General features: G+C 52.9%; 1 protein-coding gene and 1 long non-coding RNA gene across 8 annotated transcripts in view; one reads left to right on the top strand and one right to left on the bottom strand.

Moving 5' to 3' along the window:
- Window positions 1-25,135, top strand: part of ACSL6 (acyl-CoA synthetase long chain family member 6) — a 62,829-nt gene that overhangs the window by 3,653 nt on the left and 34,041 nt on the right. For 5 of the 7 annotated variants that reach the window (XM_017862086.1, XM_017862089.1, XM_017862084.1 and 2 more), the window contains exons 2-9: window positions 14,558-14,778; window positions 17,838-17,952; window positions 18,636-18,700; window positions 19,281-19,382; window positions 19,885-19,984; window positions 20,543-20,721; window positions 21,920-21,952; window positions 23,309-23,360. In XM_017862086.1, the coding sequence (XP_017717575.1) occupies window positions 14,584-14,778; window positions 17,838-17,952; window positions 18,636-18,700; window positions 19,281-19,382; window positions 19,885-19,984; window positions 20,543-20,721; window positions 21,920-21,952; window positions 23,309-23,360 (841 nt within the window). In that variant the 5' untranslated portion in view covers window positions 14,558-14,583. Of the gene's footprint in view, window positions 1-8,819; window positions 9,039-14,184; window positions 14,406-14,557; window positions 14,779-17,837; window positions 17,953-18,635; window positions 18,701-19,280; window positions 19,383-19,884; window positions 19,985-20,542; window positions 20,722-21,919; window positions 21,953-23,308; window positions 23,361-25,135 lie in introns of those variants that run through there. The other 2 variants (XM_017862088.1, XM_017862087.1) reach the window with 2 other exon arrangements.
- Window positions 1,414-4,857, bottom strand: LOC108521983 (uncharacterized). Its single transcript, XR_001883326.1, has 2 exons — window positions 4,638-4,857; window positions 1,414-2,112 (listed from the first exon to the last, which is right to left on the bottom strand). It is a non-coding gene; the product is annotated as an uncharacterized LOC108521983 (long non-coding RNA).

Here is a 25,135-nt window from a genome sequence, read left to right as displayed (position 1 = left end):
GGCTGGCCCTGGTGGGGTGAGACAAGGTTGCCGGTCTAAAGAATGGTTTGGCATGCTCCTGGTTATAGATGCCTAGGACAAGCATAGACTTGCATACTTTGGCGTAGTTCAGGCCCATGAGATCCTTCCCTTACGCCTTTCTGGGCTCCCATTAGGGTAGAGAACTGACTTGAGGTCTAGGGCCACCCCAGGGGTTTGGAGATGGCAGTTATGAATTGGGACAGATGGTGGAGCTCCAGGCAGAACAGGTGGCTCTGTGGCCAGCTGGGGACATGCTTCACAAACGAAGCCTGAATTTGTACAGGGTGCACCAGCGTGGAGCAGGATTTTGCCCTCAGCACCTTCTCACAGCTCTCCAGCCTGTGTGGTAGGAGCATACTGACACCAGGGGGCAGCAGAACCCAGTCATTATGCTCTCTAGCTGGTGTTCTGCTCCTTGTGATTATAAAGATTCACAGGTTGACCTTCAGAAGGCTGAATGTGGCTCGGCTACAGCCTCAGATGGGACTCAGGACTGTCCCATACATGGAGTGAGTGATCATGAGGCTCTGGCTTGTTTGTAAAACTGGGCAAAAGTTACAGGCTTTTGTATAACAGAAGCTACACTGTGTATCCAGCTAGCACTGGGCACATAGTAGGCACTCAAATACTCATTAAGTACTAGGTGTGTGTGGAGGGGTGTTTTTATGGGATTAACTGCTGCAAACAGGCTGACTTGGCTCCTGTTTCACTGAGCACCTACCATGTGTCAAGCACCCTGTCTATGATTCTCCGAGCTTTCCTTCCATCCTCCCACAACACTGTAGGCTGTTTTCCCCATTACCTAGGCGAGGCCCTGAGACTCAGAGAGGTTCAGTGGTGAAGCAACTTATAAAGGCTGTGAGTCAGGCCACATTCTCAGACTTTCAGTCCAGGAAGGGACCACCAGGCATGATCAGCCAGCCATGTTAGCTAAAAGTATAATAACTTGTGTTAGGCTTTCCTTAAAGAGGGTCCAGGATTCTGACATCAGAAAGGGAGTAGGGAAAGAAAAGGCATTCCAGGCCAAGGGACCTGTGTAAGGGAAGATTGGAAATAGGAATCTGAATGAATCTGAATGAAGTTGAAGGACAAATTCTGCTTGGCCAGTGAGGTTGCCAGAGCTGGACTCTGTAGGCCTAGGATAACAGGCCAAGCAGCGTTGGCTGTATTCTGTGCAGTGGCTGTGTCAAGGAGGTATGGGTAGAACTGGGCATGTGGATGACCAAGGTGACACTATTCCTGTGCTCCACAAGCCTCCTTCACAAGTCCCATGGTCTCCTTGAGGGCAGGGCCAGGTGTCTCATGTCTATGTCCCCAACCCAGAGTTGGGCACACAGGGTACCTAAGTGTTTATTGCATAAACTAATGATATAAAGAATTCCCTGAGAGTAATTTATTTTAATAATGTGTTTTATAAGCTGTTTCATTACCACAAGTCAATCAGTGAACAACAGATTTTGAGTGTGCTCCTGCTAGGATGCTAGGCTTTGTGCCCAGCTGGGGGATGACGCTAATATGTTAGAAGCAGTAGGGAAAAGCAGGTGTAAACTCCTTGCAGTCAGGGCCAGGTTACCCTTCACTGGAGAACCCTGAGTGCTGAGAATCAGTGCAGCCTGGAACAGAAGGAGGTGCTCCAGAAGTGTTTACTGAATGAATGAATGAACTAGTGAACCCACAGCTTCTGGGTGACCGGTTTTGTGGAAGAGAGTCTTCTCTGAGGGCTATTGCTTCCTTAGAGCTCCAAGGTTCCAGTCTCCTGATAGATGGGGATCTTGAGCCACTCTGCCAAGCCTAGATGAGAGGAATTCCCAGTCAAGGTCCTCACCTCACTGGATGGTCTGGTGTGATGGCCCCATTCCTTGCATTGGCCTCGCCAGAGTTCCCACTAACCATCCACTGGGTCCCCGGATTGGTGGGGTTAGGGGAGTGCTGTGGATGAGATGCTGCTTTGAGCCCTTAGGGTTGTCCTTCAGGATGCCCAGGGGTGGTTCCTCATCATTTGCTCGGCTGCCCCAGGAGATCCGTGGTAGGCGTGGTTATTCCCGGGCCTACTTCCTTTGTGTAGCTCCTAATTCATGTGAATCTTGGGGCCTGGGACAGGCAGAAATGGGAAGATGGGAAGTGGATTGGAACAGAAATTCCAAGCCAAGCCGAGCTATCTATTCTGAGACCCAACCAATACTCTCAGAGCTGGAAGGATTTCAAATCCCAAGAAGTCCCACCTGACCCTATTTGCCAGCTCTTCCCAGAGACACGCTTCCTCTCCCCGCACCTAATCCAGGTATTTAGTAGGGGTTGTCCGGGGGAGTTGGGAATGGCTTCTGATTTGCCATCTGCCCATTTAAGCCTGTGTTCTGAGGTCACTGTCTCCTGGGAATTTAGAGCAGGAAGCCAGACCAGTGAGGGAACAATCAGCATCTTAGTATTCAGCCCCTGCTATAAGCAAATGTGGGCTGGCACCTATTAGGGCCAGGAAGAGACTTAGTAATTGATAGCTATTGGATAAATGAGTGAGTAGACAGGCCCAGGTTGACTGGGCAGCTCTGAGACAGACCCTATTGACCAGTGCCTGGGACCCACCTCACTCTCAGCATAGCCTGGCCTAGCAGTGCAGGATGTGGATTCCAAGTGACTGATCAAGACTCAGTCCTGCTACAAAGCCCTGCTTTTCCCTCCAACTCATGGACTATTGTAGGGGCTGAGACTCCCCTGTGGGACTCCTCCTGCCCACGCACCCCTGTGTCAGCCTTAGCTTTGCGGCAGACCATTCTAGACACTGACTGCGGATCCTGCTTGATAAATAGGCAGAAGCGTCACTGGGAGAGACAGTGAGGTCAACCAGATATTGGATAGAAAGGGCAGCGGGAGGCTGCACAGCAAGGACAGTCAGAGCTGGGACAGAGAGCAGCAAGGTGGGATGTGAGCTGGGCAGTGAGATTGGACAGGGAGGTTGGCTGGAGGCTGGATGGCAAGGCCTTTTGGCCAGTGAGAGGAAGGCAACTGTCAGTATGGAGAAAGTGGACTCAGTGGAGACCCATCCAGGCCTGCAGTGACCCCTTTGCTTTGGAAGGGACAAAAGCTCTGGCCACTCTGCCCTGCCACTAGAGCTGATGCTGCATGAAGCCACCTAGACCCTAGGACCTGGCTTAGTGGCTGGAGAACTTTAGTGTTCATGGTGACTGTGCTTTCCAGCAGATGGGCTGGATGTAATTCTCTGGGGACACCTTCAACTCATGCATATATATATATATATAAACTTTTTTTTTGAGACAGAGTTTTGTTGTTGTTGCCCAGGCTGGAGTGCAATGGCGTGATCGCGGCTCACTGCAACCTCTGCCTCCTGGGTACAAGTGATTCTCCTGCCTCAGCCTCCCATGTAGGTGGGATTACAGGTACCTGCCACCACGCCCGGTTAATTTTTTTGTATTTTTAGTAGAGACGGGGTTTCACCACATTGGCCAGGCTGTTCTCAAACTCCTGACCTCAGGTGATCTAAGTGATCCACCCACCTCAAAATCCCAGCCTCCCAAAGTGCTGGGATTACAAGTATGAGCCACCACGCCCAGCCAACTCATGCATATTCTACAGGCCAACTCCCCTAAGCCTAAGTCTGTCTGTGGTGGCAGGGAGGGTTTAGAGAAAAATGGAGGGTGGGCCTTCCCCCATCCAGTAGGCTGGTAGGGGATTTGGGTGCATGTGTCCCTGATCTCCTTGCTGCAGACCAGATATGGAAGGCTATGACCTGTGGGGCCAACTTTTCCAGATCACTCTGAAGTGTCCTGTCTCCTCTGCCTCCCGCTTCTGATCCCTGGACAGTTCCATGACCTCTCACAGAGACATGCCTGGCACCTTGGCTTCATGAAGATACTGTGTGGCCCAAAGGAATAGTAGTTGCCTTTGGCCCCAGAGGCTGACAAGACATATCTCCCTTGGATTTCAGGAGATCTATGGAGCATCCACCAACCCACCTATTGGAATTCAAAATCAATTCCAAAGTGGTTTTGTTCTAGATGTCCTCTCAGGCTCAATGGCCACATATGTGCTTGAGATCTTGCTGTGCTATTTCTCCTGATAGTGGGAGTCCGAGTGGCATCCATGCTCCACAGGGCACAAGGTCTGTGCTGTGGCTAATGGGCAACTCCTGGTGACCATGGGGTGTCAGAGAAGCAGTGTTTTGTCTGCTGAAAGTCAGCCAAAAAAAGGAAAAGATTGAAGCCTGACCTTGGCTTGGAGCCTTGGTTGAAGAAGGAGCCCGAGCCCTGGAAGCTATTGATCACACACACGGGGCTCTGGGCCGCCCTCATCCCCACCCCCAGCTTGAGGGCACTTGCGGCAGCAGGACCGTGGGTACCAGGCAGAGGACACACGTGACCTCCATTCTTAAAAGTCCACTCTGTGCACTGCAGGGTCTTCTCATGTACCAGCACTTTTTTCTTCCCATTTCTTTCTCCATGTTTACCGTCAACACTGTGAGAATGACTGAAGTTTCCTTATACAAAAAAAACAGGTGCTACTTCAGACTCAGCCACTACTATTTCTGAAAAGCACAAAACCAACAGAGCCTCAGAGGGGGCTGACCCTCTTTCTGGATCCCACCTCCATCCCCCCGACCTTACATAGTGCTTTCCTCAGCAGCCACTGAGGCCCCCAGCTCCCTCTCCAAAGATGGTGGGTTCCTTCCAGTGGGTGCAAAGTGAGAGCCCCAGTGATGGGTGTTCACAGTGGGTCAGTGTGAACAACACCCGAGGACCTGCCTGGGCCAGCTGGGGCCTCGTTTTGCTTTGGTCTGAAAGACATTTTTGTTTTCTGGTGAGAACAGCCCCAGCCTGGCCAGGAGCCGGCCAGCGGCAGGAATACAAAGCCTTTCATGTGACAGACCCAAGTGGAGTGATGCCCTCCTGCCAGCAGCAGGCCCTCCCCTGCCGCTCCTGGGAGGTGGCCATTTGCATTTTTCCCATTCATCCTGGCCTTGAAAAGGAGGCCTGAGTTCCCAGTGCTCCCTGCCCACTGAGGGCTGGGCTGCTCCAGTCTAGTGTTAACTCTGTGGACACTGTAGGCTCTCACAGGCCAACAGCAGAACTTGACTGCTTGCTGCCAGAGGGAGGGCAGCTTAAGGCTGCAGCTGCTGTGCCGCCTGACCTCCAGAGCGGAGATTCAGGAGGTGGCAGATTCCTGTTGACCAGCACAGCCTTTTGCTAAACTGGAGAAAATTCAGATTTGTTTCTTCTTGTGGCATTCAGAAGAGGAATTTTGTCAGACTATGGGGATGCCAGAATATTCAGCTATTTACCAAATTTGCCAGAAAATGCACCCTTAACCAAAGGCAAAACTCTTTTTGGCTTGCTCACTTTCTAGTCTACAAAAACATTCAGTGACTCTTTAATGGTAGGTGAAGGAACCATGCCGGATCCCGGCTGCAGCAGCAATCCCTTTGCCAAGTGTGCCTGGGGCACTTTTGCATACCAAACCCCCAGGGCTGAGTGCCATTAGCTTATGGGCTGTGACTCTGAAGGCATGAGGCAGATATACAGTACCCATCACCATCTTTTTCCTTTCTCCCCACAGCTAAGTGCCATCCTGCCAGCCTCAGCTTCTTGGCCCCGTCCTCAATGCAGCCAGACCTCTGCCTCCTTCCCGCCACTGTGTGGGGGCTCCTGCCAGGGGCCCCAACATCTTACAGGCTCTTCCTGTGACTTACCAACACACTTCTGTCACTCTGCTATAGCCTCGTTCTCCTCCCTTTCCCACCCAGCTCGGATCCTCTCCTTGCTCTCTCTCCCTGGCTAAGGATGACTCAGGTTCTATCTTTTGTGCATTTATCCCCTAGCACATGTCCACAGGAGACCAACAGGGCTCCTAAGTGAACAAGCAGGCAAGCAAATCCCTTTCTTTCTCCCCCCACCTCAGTGACCCCCAGCCATATCTTGGCAGGACCCTTCCTACTTCAAGGAGCTTCCCTCTAGCTGGAGGAGGTTGCATCCCATCCTGCTTGTACCCCAGCCAGCTGCAGTTGAGCTCTGAGTGCATGGCCTCGCCATGAGCAGCCCATATGCCCTTTACTGGTTCAGGCTTAGTTTGCAGTGTGTCCTAAGTTTGAGCCAGTGACAGAAATGGATCATTGCTCCTGAGGCCAGGACACCAGCAGTCCTAACGTGGACATGGCCGGGAAGGCAAAGGATCATGTTACAGCCACAGGACTTGGCTTCCTGCACAGAAGGACTTGGCCAGGGAGTGTTCCTCTGCCTGTGAGGTGATCGTGGCCTTGGTCAGTATTCATAGGGTCCTGCCTGCTGTCCCAGGGCTTGGCGTGGAAGGAACTGAACTCGTCCACACCATCAGTCCTGGTTGTCATACCCTGTAAATATTTCCAAAGGGACCACTGCTGTTGTTTTAGCTCCTGCTGTCCCTCTTTGCCCTGAGAACTTTGTCCTGCCTGATTCATAGTGAGGACAACCTTTATCTCAGAGCGTGTGAAAGACACTGTGTATCTGTTTGCTCCTCTGTTCTCAAGGCTATTCGTATTTTAAAGTTCCTGAAAGCATTGTTTGTGCCTGGCTTCCTGGTGTTAGCATCAGGAATGTGGACCCAGATTCCCTGAGCAGGGCTTAGCATAAGTGAGATTTTTGAAAGGTACTGTCATGAAGATGGGGAGGCCAGCAGGCGGTGGAGGCCGCTAAAGGGAGGCATGTTCATAGTGAGCTTGGGCTAGTTGCAACAGGTGGCTCTGTAAAATGCTCAGTCACAGCCAGCCTTAGTTGGGCCTTTCTACATTCAAGGGGCTTAATTGAACCATCAGAGCTATGATCAGGCTCCTTGGGGAGGCTTGACAGGTGATACACCATGTAACCTGGCAATCCCATATCGTATCCTGGACCTCTGTCTCATGGGGGATGCACAGTGGGTCTCACTTGGCAATTCCCAAGTCAGGGAGGCTCTTTGCTCTATTTCTGCCCTGGTCTTATGTGGTTCTGCGAATCTAATTAAAACCCAAGAGGAAAATGGAGAGCAAGCCCCTCTCTCACAGCAGAGACAAGCTTGAATCCCTGTGTGGAGAGGGTAGGTGTTAGGCAAGTGTGGGTTACTGTGTTTGCACCTCTGCAGGTCAGGGTTGCACATGTGTAACAGTGAAGGCTGTGCATTTCTTAACCTGGCAACTGGGCTGCACACTGCCTAGTGCAAAACTACTCCCTCAGCTCTATGCCTCTGGCACTCTGTGGGATTTCCCACCAACCACTGGATTTCCTGCCCCAGAGACTGCCTTGAGAAGCATTAAAGGAAGCTTTCATATTAAAAACATCTCTGAAGATATCTGGAGAAAAGTAAGGGTCCTGCCTAGAAGAAAGGGGAAGTGACTTTGTGGGCTGATCGGGGGTCCTCAGATATTTGTTCATTTTAATCGGGGTGGGTTGGGGGAAGCTAGGGCCAAGTTCCAGATGAGGGTCGCTGAGGCAGGAAGCTCTCCTCATGGCTCACCCAGATGGTAGGGTGAGTAGTGGAAGCCGTTATCAGCTCCAGGAAAGGTGTTGCAAGCCTGTGGGCTCCCAAGTTGCCAGGCAATTAGGCAAACAGCTTTCAAGTGGTAGCTCAGAGCACTGGGTCCTGTCCTGGGACATTCTTGCAGCAAGGGAGCAGGGTTAAATTTGGGTGGACAGTGGCCCAGTGCAGGCAGACTCATAATTGCCCAGAAGCACCTGGTGTGAGTAGGGCCTGGGGGCAGTGGTAAGCTGGGTCCTGTGGCCTGGACTTGTCTTTTACTTATTAGCAGGTGCCACCATGAGTCTAGCTGTCTGTCTTATGATCAGAATGAATGTCCAATTCCAAATACGCAGTAATCATATTTGTGTGCTCAGCCGCATGTTAGCCATGGAAGTAGTAGTGAAAATGCTATGGAAGTAGCCACCCACACCCGTAAGCCTCACAGATCTTGCAGTAGTGAGACCCCCAGGAGTCCCTGGGACCTCAGTCTCTCAGTCTGGCAGAGGTGCTGCAGGACTTCAGAGCTCAGCTTTGGTCCTAATAGGCAAGGGTGTGAGTTCTGGCTCCAGGGTGACCATTCCTGTGCAAGCCAGGCAACAATATTTCTTAGTGCAGGCCTCACAGCAGGGCTGGTGTGCTGCCCTGGGGTCTTGTGGTGGAGATCAGCCACTATCTTCCACCTGCTGGCTCTGATCCTTGGTCCAGAGTGTCCTCACTCCCCAGAGCATCCCTAAGCAGATGTTTTCTCTGAAACTGTGTTGTTTCTTTCCTCTTCCCAAGTAGGTTGGCTGTGACTGTGACCTTGTGGGGGTAGGGAGCAGAGGCAGCCCCTGGGAGCGGCTGGAGGCAGAATATCCCGGGTGGATGGTGCAGTCGCCCTCGGTGCCAGAGAGCTGGCATCCCCACCCCCTACTCCCCACTACTTCCTGTCACCCCCCCACCACCCCCTACACACATAAACTTATGCTCACTGCAGTCCCAAGACCATCGCAAAGGCCTGGCCCTAATCGTTGTCTCAAATGGATGTGTAAGGAGCCTTTGTTTTTAAGAAACCCGCTTGGCAAACTCCCTTTCAGAACTGCAAACAGGGTAAGGTGAGGGGAAAAACAGGGGGGTGCAAGCTGAGGCTCTGGCACACTGGCAGGGTGAGGGTTAAGGCTGGGTTGCTTGGCTCTGAGCTGATCTGAGCCAGCACCGCCCTGCATGCCGATGGAGGTGGGGCTGGCGGGGGCCTTGAGGGGCCAGCAACTCCTTACAGAACTGCTCTGTGCCCTGGTCCCTGCCAGACCTGCTCCCACAGCCACCAGGGAGCCTGCGCCACCACTGCTAGCGCCTCTACCACCACCCAGCTTCTCAGAGCAGGCGGCTGTTGCCATCGGCTGTCCCCAGGAGGGCAGACTCGGGGCAGGGCCTTCACCACTTTGTGCTTTGATCAAGATGTGGTAACTTCTTTCCCTGGGCCCCATAGGCCCTATAAAGGGAGGCTGGTTCTAGTGGGACGAGCTCAGCCGTCTCCCCAGTGCCAGGAGCCTGCTGGAAAGGTAGGGTGTGAATGCATCTACTTGTGCAAGTTGTCTTTGAGCCCCTTTGGCTTGCAAAGAGATGGAGTAACTGCTTCAGCTACTTACTATCTACTAAGTGTTTCCCTTACTACATTCCTGGCACTGCACTCTTGGTCCACAAGCTTGTTTGAGATGAGGCCCAGAGGGGCAAAGTGACCTGCCCAAGGCCACACAGCTATCAAGAGACTGAGTCAAGATTTGGACCCAGGTCAGTTCAGCACCGGAATACCCCCTTTGGGCCCTCTCCCAAGCTTGTTTGCTAGGGTCCCTGGGCCCTGGGAGAGGTTGTAGTTTTCTTTTAGAGTTCTTCACTTGGAGTTGAAGAGATTCTTAAATGATTTGGTGGCTGGGCTTGAGCTTCTCCACCCTTTTTGAAGACCTCAGAGGTTTTCAGAGGCCCAGAACTCCATAATATGAAGCCCTATTAGAGAGGCTGATACAGAGGAAGCTGGAGTGATTCTAAGGGGAGGGAAGAATCTGAGGATCATGGAGAGCCTCAGTGTGATCATTAGTTTGGACTCTGGTCCTAAGGCAATAGGAAGCCAGATAAGATTTTTGAGCAGTGGCATGACATGATCCTACCTACATATCAGGAAATAACTTTGGTAACAGCGCAAGCACCTGTTAGAGCAAGGAGACCTATGGAGAGGGTGGTATGGGAGAATGGGCTTTGCTTGGTGGTGGCTGTCAGGCCAGGGGCTATTGGGGTAGAGAGGAGCGGTTGGGTATCCAGCTAGACAGTGAAGCCTAGAGTATTGAGGTTAGGAGGCTGGACCAGCAGAGGGTTCTTGGAGCCATGCCAGGGTCCCCAGGGCCATTTCCACAGTGACTGTGCTCTGGGGCTTTGCTTCTGCCACCCCACCACCTTGCAACCAACATATTTCCCCCCGGGGCCCCTTTCTTCCTGTTCTCTCCCGTGCTGGATTGCCCTAAATCAGCAGAGGGCATGCTGAGGTGGGAGGAAGTTCCAGTTTCCTCAGCCTTAGATACTACTTGGTATTCTGAACTGGTCTGTGCTCAAGAAAAAGATGTCGGATATTCCAGGAAGAGAGGAGGAGGCGGCTAGTTCATGTCAAGTGGCTTGTTCATGCCTGGGTTCTCCTGCCAGGTGAATATTTACAAACACAGCCACTCATCTGGCAACACCAGCACCACTGATTCCCTTGAGTACTGTCCGCACTGCCCTTGCCCCCGACACACACACAATACACATCTCTGCTGCAGCCAAGAGAGTCTCTTGGGGTATGGAAGGAGGCAGCACAACTGGGACCCTAGAGACCACCAAGCCCTACCCCAGGTCAAAAGAGAGGTGTGGAGGTCAGAGGAGGCCAAGGCCCTGTGAAATAATGAGATGAGACCAGACTCCAAGTCTGAGGGTCTGCCCTCCCCATGCCAAAGGCTTGGTGGCTTGGGCTGACTGTGAGGCCCATGTCCTCAGGGGACCTGGACTCACAACTCTGCCTTGCAGTGGCTCACGGGTCTGAAGGGAACCTCAGTGTAAATGCAGGCAGTTCTGACTGACTGAGAGGATTGGTAAGCCTGAAAGAACGAGATCCTCTGGTTGCTGCCCAGCCAAGGAGGGGTGCCGGCCCAGCCTCAAGGCCAGAGGAGCTGCCACTGCTGCAAATACCTCCTTTGGGGTGAACACCTAAGTAGAAGTTGTAAGGAGGAGTGGGCAGCCAAACCCTTTGTGCACTGCCTTCCATCACCCCAGGTAGGAGGAGAAGGACTCAGCCAGGAGAAGTTGGTGAGTTCTTGATGTGAGACCAGGAAGAAGCCCACCCATGTGGGCTTGGCGAAAAATAGCAAATGACTGGCCTGACTGGCTTGTCCCCTCACACAGGCTCTGGTGGCCTTGCACTTCCCCCAGCCCCTGAACCTGGGCCTGGGTTCTTCCAAGCAGCTGGAGCTGGTTGTCTGTGGGCTCAGTGCCAATGCAAAGGAAAGGATGGATTGTGAGAGTGGGCCGAGTGTTGGCAGGGGCTGGGGTGGCCATACCACATGAGGGGCTGGCATTGAGACTGCAGTCTCGGGCTTGAGTCCATGCTCTACTACTTCTTTACTGTGTGCCTCGCTTGCTGAACAAGGTGGCTTCTCCAGTGGAGTCTCTGTGCTCCCACCTTAGAGGGAGTACCTGCAGCTGTCGTGAGGGTCAAACAGTACAGTGTGTAGGAAAGGGCTGCCCAGGCATCAGGAATTCAGGAATTTTAGGTCAAGTCCCCTTCTTCCTCCCACTGAGGACCATGGTAATATGGTGACTGCTGAAAGCTCAGCATATCCAAGAGGCCAGCCCCGCAGACTTGTAGCACTGATCTTTGCATGAGATTTTGTGGGCTCAGTGTTTTATTTTCTGCACAGAATATTCTGTTCCCTAAGTGTCCCATGTGTTCTTTCAACTCCAGCCTTTGTATATTTACTTTCCTCTGCCAGGCCACCCTTTCGTCTTTATCTTTCATTCTCAGGATCAATATCACTTCCTGCCAGAAGCCTGCCCTGACTCCCTCGTATCTGAGTCAGGCAGCTTTTCTGGCTCCCCATGTCTGATCATAAGCACTGCCCATTTCCTCATGTGTCCTCCCCATGGGACCGAGGGCAGGCCCAACTCTGAGCGAGATGACAACAGGGACCGTGTGAGGGTCTGCTAGATGGGTAGAAGGACAGATGGATGACTTGGCTAATCTGGGCTGTGCTCTGTAAAAACTCTAGCATTGCACCAAATGCCACAATACACAAAGCTTAGAGTCCGTGAGCAACTGCCAGGGACCAGGGACTGGTGGTAATGAGGTATCCTTCCAGAGTTCCCTTTAAAACTTTTGGGATATACAGCTGAGCCCTCGTGCTAGGCATGAGTTTTTTGGTTCTTGGCTTTTCAGATCATTGAGGCAGTTCATCTCCTTTAAGAAAAATGTCTATCAGCTCAGAACCCACCCTAAGAGCTGGCGAGCATGTCTGGATTTTCTACTAAGTAGTGAGTCATTTATCTGATAGGCCTGACTGTGATTTTATCTTCCCATCTGCAGCTTAGGGAAGTAAATGTCCCAAGAAGGCCAGCAGGTCACCTACCCAGAGTCTTCTCCAGAGTGATTTTCCCTGGTGAATCCACTGTGGTCCGTAGCTTGTCCTCTGCTTTATTATGCAGAAGCTGAATTGGATGGATATGCTAGGAGTGGGTTGTTCCTCCAGGATGGTCTCATAACTGACCCAGCTCAAGGAAGCTCCTATTAAAACTGGATTTCCAGCTCAGGAGCGCAGTGAAAATACCACACTTGGCTGGAGGCTCACCCAGAGCCTATGGGTGGCTGATAAGTGTTCCCAGGACTCAGCCTGCTGTGCCGTCTGCAGAGCATAAACTCCTTCTGTGGGGCCACAGTGTCCAGGCCAAATCACCTCTGCCCAGTGCTTGAACCAGTCCTGCTCCTGACCTCTTTTCATGTGTCCTAGGCTGAGCAGTCCTCTTGATTTGATGAGTATATTCTTTAGCCATCTCTTTAGTGCTCCGAACATGCCAGATGCAGTGCAAGAGGCTTTATATGTCTAAATTGTACTGCCCTCATTTTAAAGTTGGGGAAGTGGAAGTTCAGAGAGGAAGGATAGGCTCAGCTTTGCATTGCTCATAAGAGAAGGAGAAGGAATTATAACTGAAGAGTTTTTTGACTGTCTCTGCAATGACTTTGCACATCACTGACTTCATCTCTGGTGTTTTGATGTTATGGTTTAGCACAAATGCCATTTATTGGGAGTTTAGCAGATCTCCCCTCTCTCAGAGGTCAAGCAATTGTTTGATTCATATCCCACAGCAGCAGAGTAGCCGCTATTGCATTCTCCTTGTTTCCCTTCTTGGAAGCACAGCCATGCTTCCAAAGGCCAAGGGCCTGTGAGGAGGGTGCCTGTGGATGGTGCAGGGCAGCCTCAAGCCCATCCTGCCATCTCTGGGCTGGCAGACCTGTAGGTGCCTCTAGCCTCAGGTCCTACTAGGCCAGTGACAATGAGGGGTCCATTGGGATGCCATTACCATCACCTTGCCTCACCCTTGATATTCTTCAGTTCCAAGCGCAATGTGCAGACCCTGAGCCAGGCTGGCCTGTGTATTTGCCCTGGCCAACACTTGCCTCACTTTGTGGCGAGAGGCAGGACTGCAGGACCCTGGGGCCTGCTCTCATTTCACCATTTGCCCACTGCCTCTCAACACAAGACCTTCCTCTGTGTACCCTAAGCAATCTCCCATGTCTCCCTGATGGCCCACTGTATCCCGACTTTGGGCTGTATGGGTGAGGTCTCCCTGGGCCCGCCATCTGTGACATGGCAGGAGATGTTGGCCCCCGGGAGCCGCACACAAGCCACTCCGCTGAGCATTTCGCTCTGAGCGTGTTCTCATTCCCACTACAGTTTAACCACCTTCTCTCCTTTGCCACCTGCCTTGGCTCGAACACTTGCGATGGATCAGGGAGACGCACAGGGCCCAGTTATGGTGGGCCAGCTTGTCCTCTTTTTTAATTTTATTATTTTTATTATTTTTTTTAATTTTATTTATATTTATTTGTTTATTAATTTATTTATTTTTGAGATGGAAGTCCTCGCTCTGTCCGCCCCAGGCTGGAGTGCAGTGGCGCACTCTCAGCTTCACTGCAACTCTGCCTCCTGGGTTCATGGGCCATATCTCCTGCCCAGCCTCCCAGTAGCTGGGACTACAGGCCCCGCCACCCTCACCCGCTAATTTTTTGGTATTTTTAGTAGAGATGGGGTTCACCGCTGTTACGCCAGTGGTTCTGATCTCCTGACCTTGGACCCGCAGCCGTCCCAGCCTCCCATCCCAAAGTGCTGGGATTACAGGCTTGAGCCACCGTGCCTGGCAGCTGTCCTCTTGGTACTCGGTCAGGGACAGTGCAGAGCCATTGTGCTCATACAGTCAGATAGGTCTTCACTTTCACATCATGAGGGCTGGAGTATTTGTCAGGGCTGATCTGCAGTCTGCCCTGCCCCGCTTCAGTCTCAGTCTCGCTCAGGGTCATGGCCTGGAGTTGGGAGATTAGAAGTAGAGTGGGAGGAGCCTGGATTCCTTCACCCCTGGGCACTGTGCTGAGCACTTCTACTGCCCTTCCCTCTTCTCCACACCCCAGGAGCAAAGATAAGTAAAACGCTATGACAGCAGTCACACAGGAGAACAGAGCACCCAGGCCCTGAGGCCCGGGAGGCAGCATTCCCAGAGCTGCCAGAGCAGTGGTCTTGGAAAATATGGAAGCAGCTGTCAGCCATGGCCCAGGGCCTGAGCATGTGGTTCTCAGGAAAACTGGGCAGGATGTGTGACGGCAGAAGGTTCTGGCCTCTTCCTGGGAAAAGCCCTTCTAGGTAGCCAGCTTCTGGGGTGCACTCTGTACATCCGAACTCCGCCAGGGCCTGCCCTGTGGTGTATCAGACCAGATATCAGGTCCTGTGACCCAGGACCCCTCCCTAACCTGCCCGTCAGGTCTGTTGCCTCATCTGACTCTTGTTTTCAACAGAGTTTGTCCTCTCACTTCTGGAGAAGATGCAGACACAGGAGATCCTGAGGATACTGCGACTGCCTGAGCTAGGCGACTTAGGCCAGTTTTTCCGCAGCCTCTCGGCCACCACCCTCGTGAGTATGGGTGCCCTGGCTGCCATCCTCGCCTACTGGTTCACTCACCGGCCAAAGGCCTTGCAGCCGCCATGCAACCTCCTGATGCAGTCAGAAGAAGTAGAGGTGAGCAGGGTAGGAGACGTTCCACGGCGGAAAGTAGGGGGCAGAAGACAGGCATCTTGGAAGTTGAAACCAGACTTGTGGCTTATTTGACCTCACATGGCCCAGAGAAGCTCTGTCTCTCCTGGCAGTCAGTCACCTAGCTCTGCAGCAGCCTTGGGCAGGGTCTCCTACCAAGCACTCCTTCTGCCTCTCCCAGCAACTGCCTCTGGGCAGAGCCTGACCTGGGCCTTCCACTGGGCCTCTGGTTTGCCTGCTTCTCGGGTAGGAGGGCCTTGGCTCTTTGGTATTGCAGTAGGAAGCCTAAGCAGGTTCATGAGGAGCTGCCTGGTAGATTCCCTCCCAGACTCTCCCGGTCTGGTACTGGGACCCAGGATTCAGCCTACCCCTGGCCCTGCTCTCCCTGAGCACGTGGACTCACACATGGTGCCACCAAGGGGAAGATGATACAGGGCCAGTGGACAAGGGTGTTCTAGGCTAAGCCTGGAAGGACTGGTGAGGTGTGTTTCATTATTAAGTTTATGGAATTTATTTTTGCCTTTTAAAAATTTGCTCCTCTTTAATTCTGTTCATTTGGAATAGATAATGTATTCACATAGTCCAAAAGAAACAAATGGAATGTACTGAAAAGCTTCTGTCTTCTTTCCTGCTCTCCCAGTTCTCTTTCCCTGAGGCAACGTGCTAATGCTGTGTCCTGGCCATGAGCAGATGTGTAGAGACACTCACCGTGTTTTTACTCATATCCACCACATACTCTGTTGTGCACCTTGCCTTTTGCTCTTGACAATGCACCTTGGCTATCATAAGCATATTTTGCCTTGTAGGGGAGAGTGCAGGTTGAGGTAGGGGCTGGGATCTTCAGGGCATTTTTCCAGCAGAAGAATGGTATGTGCAAAGGTGCAGGTGTGTGCTGAAGCACATGGGGCCTTTGTGTGGGATGCTGGGTAGAGGGGCTGGAGATGGGCCGGCCGAGTGCTGTGGAGAATGGCTTTTGGTGACTGGCAGTCCTGGGTTTGAAGCCTGCCTATGCCTCTGAGTTGTATGGCCCTGGGCAGTTTCTTAACTCTCTGAGACTCAGGGCCCTCAGTTGTAAAGGGTGTAATAAAAAGAGCATCTGCTTTCTAAGGTGTGGTAAAGATAGGGTGTGATGACCCAGAGAAGTCACTAAGGACAGCTGTTTTTGGTTAAGCTTGTGATTGTATCACATCTGGAGAGGTCAGCAAGGACAGAGCTTTGTGAACTGTGCAGGGACCGGCAGGGGGAACAGCGTGGAGCTATTAGAGGTTTTCAGTAGGGAGAGACATGACCAGTTTGTGCCATAGAAGGGTGGGTGTGACAGGGGCAAGCGTAAGAAAGCAGCTGCAGGCACATGGGTTGGAGGTGACAGTGGTCTGGATGGTGTCAGAATGGTGAGATGGATGACCCTGGCTCATGTGTAGGGGCCACTGAGTGAGTCACCTTGTGGGTCTGGAAGACAGGATATGGGATGAAGCTAATGCCTCCCTTCCTGGAATGACTGTACCCTCCCTTGCCTCATCCCCCAGGAGCACAGAAAGCCAGAGTGGCTGCACCAGAGTAGGCAAAGGAGACAGTGGTAGGAAACGAGATGGGAGAGGCAAGAGGGGCCCAGATCAGACAAGGCCTGGCAGCATTGACTGTGCCTGCTATGTGGTGAGAAACAATTCAGATCATGTCACTCCCCCTGGCCTAAAACCTTCTCCTGGCTCCCCATTACCTCAACCTCAAGTCTATATTCTTTGCCTTGATCTGCAGCCTCTCTGGCCTCTTCCACCTGATCATTGCCATCTGGAGCTCCATGAATTGCCTACAATTCCCCAAATGCACCTGTGCCTCTGCCGGTGCATTTGCATGTGATGCTGCCTATGCCCAGGTTGCTGTTCCCTCCTTCTCACTCTGCCTGGCAACCCCTGTGCATCCTTCGAAGCCCAGCTTGGCAGCTGATCGCTAACACACATGCCCAGTTGTTGAGCCTCTTCTGTCCCTGGCATACAGTCTTTCCTTGTACCATATCTATTGCCCAGGTGCCAACTGGGTCTGATTGGATGTGTCCCAGCTTCTCTTGCAGGTCTTAGGTGGGCTTGGTTCTTGAAAGCACTGGCCAAGCAGAACTTTCCGCTCCAAAACAGTCAAGAGCTCCCTGTGGTTTTGAGTTTGGCTGTTTGCTTTCTGGTTCTCACAGATGTTTTTTTCCTTAGACCTGCTGTTCCAAGAGGTGGCAGGTTCTGGCCCAGCCCAGGGTAGCTCAAATAGTGCTTGAAGGAGAGGTGGAGCTGTGATACTGGAGAGCTGTGAAACTCTCGCCCCTGGGGAGGGGTGACAGGGTGGAAGGGGAGGAGGCAGGAAAAGGCTGGCTCTTCGCCCTACTCACCAGCACAGAGGGGGTTTGCCACCTTCCCACTCTGCAGCCGTGCCTCTTTGGGCCCAGGAACTTGCTGCCTGCCTCTCCTCCCTCATTGCACATAAACATAATTCAGCCTGTCCTCCCTTCCTAGCCTCCTAGGCCTCTGTGTCTGGGACAGAACCTTCAGCACAGTACTCTAACTCACATCATTAAGTGAATGATGGGTGGCAGCCTTCTTAGCTAACACCACACCCAACTGATCCTTAACTGTGGCATAGCAGTAGATGATGGGATGGGAGATACCTTGGCAGGTTGTTCCTGAATCCAGCCAATACTCCCCACTGTGTTGTATGAATGAGCCATGGGTGTGTATGAACAGTAACTGAAAACTCCAGACATTCTGTATATGCTGACCTGCTGTGTGAATGCTGTATGTGTGTGTGGAGTTTGTATGTAAGGACACTGGTATACCCGGCCTTCATGCATGAGCCAACTATGTTGGAGTGTGGCTACGTGCAGATCGAGTGTGTACAGTCCAGGTGTGTGTAGTCCATGTGTACGTGGGCACACAGATGCCACAGTGCTAACTGCATGCACGGGTTGTACATCTGAGCTGTGTACAGCCTTGTGCATGCTGCGGCCCTCTCCTGGCACCCCTACCTGCCTCAGCCAACTTCTCTGGCCGGTGCTTGGCTTGTAGGACAGTGGCGGGGCACGGCGATCTGTGATTGGGTCTGGCCCTCAGCTACTTACCCACTACTATGATGATGCCCGGACCATGTACCAGGTGTTCCGCCGTGGGCTTAGCATCTCAGGTGAGAAGGGTTGTGGGGGTGTGGAGGGGCTGTGTGACAGGGGTTGAGTGGGTGCGAGGATGGGTATGCAAGCATGATACCAGGGATGTGGCCAGTGAGCTATCCCCAGGTTCAGTGGAGAGAAGCTACTCCTGGCCTTCCTCCTACGAGTCAGAGAAGCAGCTGCATTATGTGGCTAAAGGGCTGACCTCAGCTTTGTTCCAGCCCTTGGGACAGCTTGACCTTAGGCCATCTCTTGGCCCACACTCTACACTCCTGGGGAGCCTTGAGCTGTCAGGCCACTGGCTGGCATGGTTCTGAACCCGAACCTCTGAGATGTCTGGGTGCTCTCAGGGTAAGAAGCAAAGAGAGGCAGCCTACCACCTCTTCCCAGTGGCCCCCAGGTGTCTGTATCCTTTGGGTCTGTAACAGGAATCACCACACAAGTTATGGTGGGGACTGGGCACTGCATCATTCCCCATTTCAGACCTCCCTGATCCCTGGGGTGATGCCATACTTGTGTGCTTTAGGCCCTCTTGGGCTTCAGCAGATTAGACAGGTAGCTGGCAGTGCAGGAGGGAAGTTCACTTGGCCCGTGGACACACTACAGTATGGGATGTCCATCCAGGTTTCTGATGGGCGGATGCAGGTGGCACATCCACTCTGACCCCTCCCTGGCACAAGGCTTTCTTATCTCTCTGCAGGGAATGGGCCCTGTCTTGGTTTCAGGAAGCCCAACCAGCCTTACCAGTGGCTGTCCTACCAGGAGGTGAGTGATAGAGGACAGGCCCCACCCTGGCCACCCATACAGATCTGGCACTCAGGGCGGGTAGGGAGGGATGCGGGCACCTGCTGGGTCTCGGAGAGTCATTTATTTCCCTGGCCTGTCTGCCAAACTCCTGGCAACAGCCTTGAAGGGCTTCCAGCATACCTGGGTTGGGAGTCAGGGAGATCCCTCAGATCTATAAGAATCCTGGCCGGGCATGATGGCCCATGCCTGTAATCCTAGCTCTTTGGGAGGCCAAGGCAGGTGGATTGCCGGAGCTCAGGAGTTTGAGACCAGCCTGGGCAATGCAGTGAAACCCCGTATCTACTAAAATATGAAGAATTAGCCAGGTGTGGTGGCATGCACCTGTAATCCCAGCTACTCGGGAGGCTGAGACAGGAGAATTGCTTGAACCCGGGAGGCAGAGGTTGCAGTGAGCAGAGATTGTGCTACTGCACTCCAGCCTGGGTGACAGATCGAGACTCCATTTCAAAAAAAAAAAAAAAAAGAATGCCTCCTGGGGATCTCCTTCCCCTGTTGAGGAGTCCTTGTTTTCTCATCACTTCCCCACATCTGTGTGTAGGTGGCCGACCGGGCTGAATTTCTGGGGTCTGGACTTCTCCAGCACAATTGTAAAGCATGCACCGATCAGTTTATTGGTGTTTTTGCACAAAATCGGCCAGAGGTGAGCATCTACCTTGACTGGTTTAGAGGGATTCGTGGGGTAGGGCTTGGCTACCATGGAATAGTCCTGCTTTCACTGTTTGTAGGGCCCAGGACAAAAGAAAAAACAGAGACCCTTGGGCTATGCCACCACTCCTCTTCCCACCCTGGCTCTACCCCTCATCAGCACTGGCCACTCCAGTCACACTCCATCCACACCCCACCCAGCTCTACCAACAGCTGCCCCTTGAGCCAGTGGGGAGGAAAGACCTGAGGAATAGGCTCATGCGGGCCGTGGAGCTGTCCTTGGGGCAGTTTGGACATGAAATCCGGGAGTTAACAGAATTCCCTGGGACAGGCCTGATCCACAAGGCTGTGGGTAAGCAGACACAACCCATTAACCTCATGGATTCCTTGCCACAGGCATAGGGCTTAGAGCAGGGACCCTGGTTACCTGGGCCTAAGGGCAGGACAGCCCTCTAACTTCCCTCTTTCCCCACCCGCTGCCTTGTGTGTCTCCATAGTGGATCATTGCAGAGCTGGCCTGCTACACATATTCCATGGTGGTGGTCCCGCTCTATGACACCCTGGGCCCTGGAGCTATCCGCTACATCATCAATACAGGTAAGCCCACTGCCACCCCACCCTGCCACTGGCAGCTGGCCCCTAGCCTCCAGCTTCTCAGGTTATGCTGATTGTCTGACACTCGTAAGAGGCACTTTGCTCTCAAAAAATACTAGGGTCTTACACTGTGGGTCCTGAGTTGGCTTCCTGAGTCAAGCTGTCCCCAGTCAGACTTCACCTGTAGGTTCCTTCCACAGGGCTCAGCTGCCAAGAAGGAACCTCTGCAGCACCCTCCACACAGGGTACAACCCTCTGAAGTTCATGACAGCTTTGCACAGATGCAGGGGGGTGGTAAATATCTCAAGCAGACCTGGGATGATGGGGGCAGAACCTGGAACAAAGGGAAGCTTGGAATCTGCTTGAAGAGGTTCCCTAGACTTCTGCCCTTGGTTCCGCCTAGGGCCCATGGCACATTCCTCTGTACATGAGGTCTGTCTTATGTATGTGTTTACACATAAGCTATGGGCACACAGCCCATGGAAGTGCTGCCTGGCACATGCTGCCTGCACTCATGGCCTGGGCCCACATGGTCTGACTCTCCTTGATGGCCCCCTGCAGCAGACATCAGCACCGTGATTGTGGACAAACCTCAGAAGGCTGTGCTTCTGTTAGAGCATGTGGAGAGGAAGGAGACTGCAGGCCTCAAGCTGATTATCCTCATGGACCCATTCGAAGAAGCCCTGAAAGAGAGAGGGCAGAAGTGCGGGGTGGTCATTAAGTCCATGCAGGCCGTGGAGGTGAGGGTCTGCTTCTGGGCTGTTTGCTGGGCTACTGCTGGCTGGTCACCAAGTCAGAACTTCTGGTTATCTGTCCCTCTAATGCCCTGGAGTGGCTGTTTTGGGCCCTCAGGGTATATCAGTGTCCAGACAGGGCAGGCTTTGCAAGGGCTGGTGGTGGGTGGTGGGGTTGGTGCCCACAGGCATCCTCTGGGAGATAGGCTCTATGGCTGGATCAGTTAATCCAGCCTGGCACTAGGCGCTGACTGGTGGACCATGGTGCCAGCTTACCTCAGAGGTACTCAGCAGCCCCTGGAGCTTCCTCATTTCCAGCTAGCCTCAGCCTGTCTGTGTCTGAGGACTAGAGACATAGGTCCAGGAGTCTGGGAGAGGTTCTTGCAAATGTGATCCAGACCCCCAGCGGCCAGCAGAATGGATGTTTCTGTGCCGGGCCTCCCCAGAGACATCAGGTTGGTGGCAGCTTGTGGTCTGCTGGAGTGACACAGGACATTCTGGCCTCCAAGGCCTCAGGCCCTGCCCAGCAGCTGCTGACCCCCCACTATGCCCTACTGGATCTAGGCCCCAGGCCCTCCTTCTCCTCCTGCCTCCCTGTGTGCTCCCCACTGTACTGGTAATGCCTATGCATTGTACCCCTCCCGGGCACTGGCAGCTGACCTACACTGGCAGTCCCCACCTGCCCCACCAGCACTGACTGCTCATCCAGAAGCCTAGTCCACCCAGCTGCTGCATCCTGAGCATGTGCCCAGCTGTGCCAAGAGCACTTTAAGACCAACATGCTCACACCCAGATTGCCATCGCACAGTTGGCATGTGCACACTGCTTAGCCTCTCCCTGGGGCTCAGGCTCCCTGTCTGTAATGTGTGGGGTGGCCTAGAACCTCTAGTCACCCTCCCTGTCTCCCAGAAGCCTCAGGCTTAACGTTTGTCTGAGAAGAGGCCACTGAGGTCATGTCTGCCATGACCACCTCAGTGACCTCTTTGGAATCTTAAACTCTGGGCTTGGTGCAGGAGTGAGGCCTACTAAGCTGTTTATTCTGATTTTGTGTGTGTGTGGTGTGTGTGTGTGTATGTATGTGTGTGTGACAGAGACAGACAGAGACAGACAGAGGGACAGAGAGAGAGAGAGAGAGAGAGAGAGAGAGAGAGAGAGAGAGAGAGAGAACTTTTGAGCGTTTAAAAACAACATTTTCTTCTTTCAGGACTGTGGCCAAGAGAATCACCATGCTCCTGTGGTAAGCTAATCCGCCTTCAGGTCTTTACTGAGCAAGATGGTGTGCAGGGCTTGTCCTTACAGAGTCCCTCACTGTGCACAGACCAGCACCTCTGTGTTAATAAGCAACTCCTGTGTGCAAGCCAGGAAATGCCCACTTGGGTGTCCAGGACTTCTGTGGGCCAAGGACCCAGGGAAGGACCTGGAACAGGAGTCAGGTATTTGGGAGGGAGAAAAAAGAGCTGCCAATCCTGGCCACCCTTGGTTCTTCAAGTAACTTATTTGGGAAGTCTTATTTTCTCCCTATGAATATGGCAAACTCTCCAGAAGATGCAGTAGACAGAAGCAGCAACAGAACCAGAAATGGACTCTTGTGCCAAATGGCCTTGTGGCATCTGCTGTCTTTGTTCATCTTTGCTTCGTGAACTTTTCTGTGCGTCATCCCCATGTGATACTTCCTGGGGTTGAGCCACAGTGAGGACAGCTGCCCCTGGGATGGGCCATGTGGGGGTTTTCAACTTTCTAAAAGCCATCTGGCCTCCAGACCTCCCTCTAGCTCAATCCTTCCCTCTCCCTTCACACAGGCCTGAGCAGGTCACCCCAGGCTTCCCAGGGCACTGCATGGGTAGCCCCTGGTGTTTGCCCATCTCCCACACATCAGGGCTCAGTCTTAAGAGAACCACTCTCCCATCCCTCAGCACCCTTTGTCTCTTGTGCCTCTGCCTGTGCCCAGGCTGGTTCCTCTCCCCAAAACACCCACCCACACTTCATCTGGAGAAATCTTGCTTCCCTTCCATCTCAACTGTCACCTCCTCTGGGAAACCATCCTCTACGTGCAATCAGACTTGGTGGGCTCCTTCTGGTGACCCCAGACTGTGTGCCCAGTGCCAGGGCAAGGGCTGATGCAGAGCAGCCTTGGTGACACAGTGAGCAGCTCAGTGACTGAGCCACACGTGCTCCCAAGCTTAACCCCAGATACTTGGGAGAACATGGGAAGGAGGGAGAAAACTGGGTCACATCCACTAGAAAGGTCAGAGCTTTGATAGAGACTGAGATGTGGCTACTGCAACCCAATCCCACCTAGGATAATTCAGCCCAGACTGAAGTAGGGGAGGCAGTGGGACCAGATGTGAAGTTGGTGGGACAGATTAGTGTTCACACCCCAGTTAGGTTTCCTCAGCTTCTTTTTCTTTTTCCTGAGCGCTCACCTGCCCACCTTTCTGAGTGCAGCACACAGGAGCATGCAGGCATGACCAATACATGCTGACACCCACATACAGCATACACATGGGCCTGGCTGGTGGGGGAGCTCAGGCATCTTGGGCCCTGGCTGGCCACACTGGGTCTCCCTAACACACTCCTCTTCTCACCCCTGCAGCCCCCACAGCCTGATGACCTCTCCATTGTGTGTTTCACAAGCGGCACGACAGGTAAGCAGAGGCATGCAGATCCCCAGCCACGGCTACCTGCACCCTTCCCTGGTGGCCTAGCAGGTGACTGCTGGAGTCTTTGATGCCCTGTTTGAAATGGGCTGAGCCTTGTCTGGTGCCTGGCTCTAGACACTGGGTCCCTCCTGCACCTCCCAGTGCCCGGCATAAGAGTGGCCAGATGGACAGTGTGCATTGGGACGTCTAGTGTGAGAGCTTGGCACCTCCCAGAGCTGAGTCAGCAGAGTCATGGGAAGCTGGATCATGTGCTGAGGGAGGTCCTTTCTCACTAGGGTCATTTCTCTCTGGGAAACAGCTCTCACTCCCCTGCTTTCTGCCTCTACCTGGCCTTTGTGTTGGGGACTGGGGAGAGAGTATGAGGTTTGGCGTCTGAGAGCCTTGGTTTGAGTCCTACCTCTGCCGCTTGCTGGGGGACTGTGAGCCAGTCATTTAACTTCTCTGCCACCAGTGTCCCCAGTTTCTCATCTGCCATGAGGGTGGCTAAAGGTGCCAAGTGGGAGATGGGACAGTGTGTGAAAGGACAATACAGATACTCCACAGGCTAGAGCTGGTGTGCCATGAGCAAGGCTGTCAGGCAAAGCACACAAGCAGAAATGACACCCTCTGTGCTTGGAGTTGACAGAGGAGCACACACATCAACAGTGGCAGGAATAATCAAGGAAGGCTTCCTGGGGGAGGCAGAATGTGCAAGAGGGCACAGCACAGGCACAACCCTCTGCATTTCTATAGCATGCTATCCACCCTTTCTCTGCACCACTGTGGCCTCAGCACAGCCTGTGAGGTGAGCAGCATTGTCACCAAGCCTGCTTGCTCCAAGGGGACACCGTCAGCAAGTAGAAGCACCAAGACTTGTGCCCTGTTCTCATAATTCCCAGGCCAGGGCCCTTCCCAGTGCTGCCTTTCCATCTCATTTGATGACGTGGATGTCACTTGCCTTGCCCTGAATGGGCAGGAAGTCTCCAGCCTTCTTATTCCAAACTGAGGATTGGCCCATCTTGATGACAGCTCTCAGTGGGCAGTGAACTGGGGCTCTGCATGCCTTCTGCAGATGCAGCCTCTAAGGCATTTGGCAGATCTGTGACCAGCCCTATAACCAGGATTATTCATGTCAGTGGATCATGATAAACACGCTTTATTGAATATCGATTTTTACCGTTAACTCATATGGGTTCAAGGATTTCCACCATATTCTACTAAACTCTGTCAGAAAAATAACAACACAGCCCTTCCTCCCCAGAGGCTGACATCCAGAACCAACCCAGAATTCAAAAATGCCCTTCAGGTTTATGTTGCTTTTAAATAGCACTTTCCAATGTCTTTTTGTCTTGAGTTTTACAATGTGAATTTTTGCTGACATGGTTTTGGGGAGCAGGTCACTGCTATGGCCTTATCTTTGGACCTGCCTTCAAAGTGTGCCTTCAGGCTTTTAACAGGTCACTTGGTCATAAACATCGCCCTTGGATCTGGAGAAAAACTTCATGATGCAGAAATGTGCTATTGCCTGGCTGGGGAGGGCAGACATCCTGTCCAGTGCTTTTCCAGACTGTAGGAAGCTAAGCCATCCTGCTCAAGCTCTGTGTGGCGGAAGCAGAATGTGTGGGCCTCGAAACACAGGCTGTGACTTACTTTCCCAGACTTCCCACTCCAAAGCTATGGCTGGTGCCTGGGCAGAGCTGGGGGAGTGAGCAGGGCTCTGGCCTGATAACACCCTGCCTGGCTGTGCACTTGGATTTCCTTGGCTTTAGGCTAAGCCTGTG

This window comes from Rhinopithecus bieti, unplaced genomic scaffold (assembly GCF_001698545.2).
Source record: "Rhinopithecus bieti isolate Rb0 unplaced genomic scaffold, ASM169854v2 scaffold_63069, whole genome shotgun sequence".
Classification (NCBI taxonomy): Eukaryota; Metazoa; Chordata; class Mammalia; order Primates; family Cercopithecidae; genus Rhinopithecus; species Rhinopithecus bieti.
This window is presented reverse-complemented; position numbering and strand designations above follow the sequence as displayed.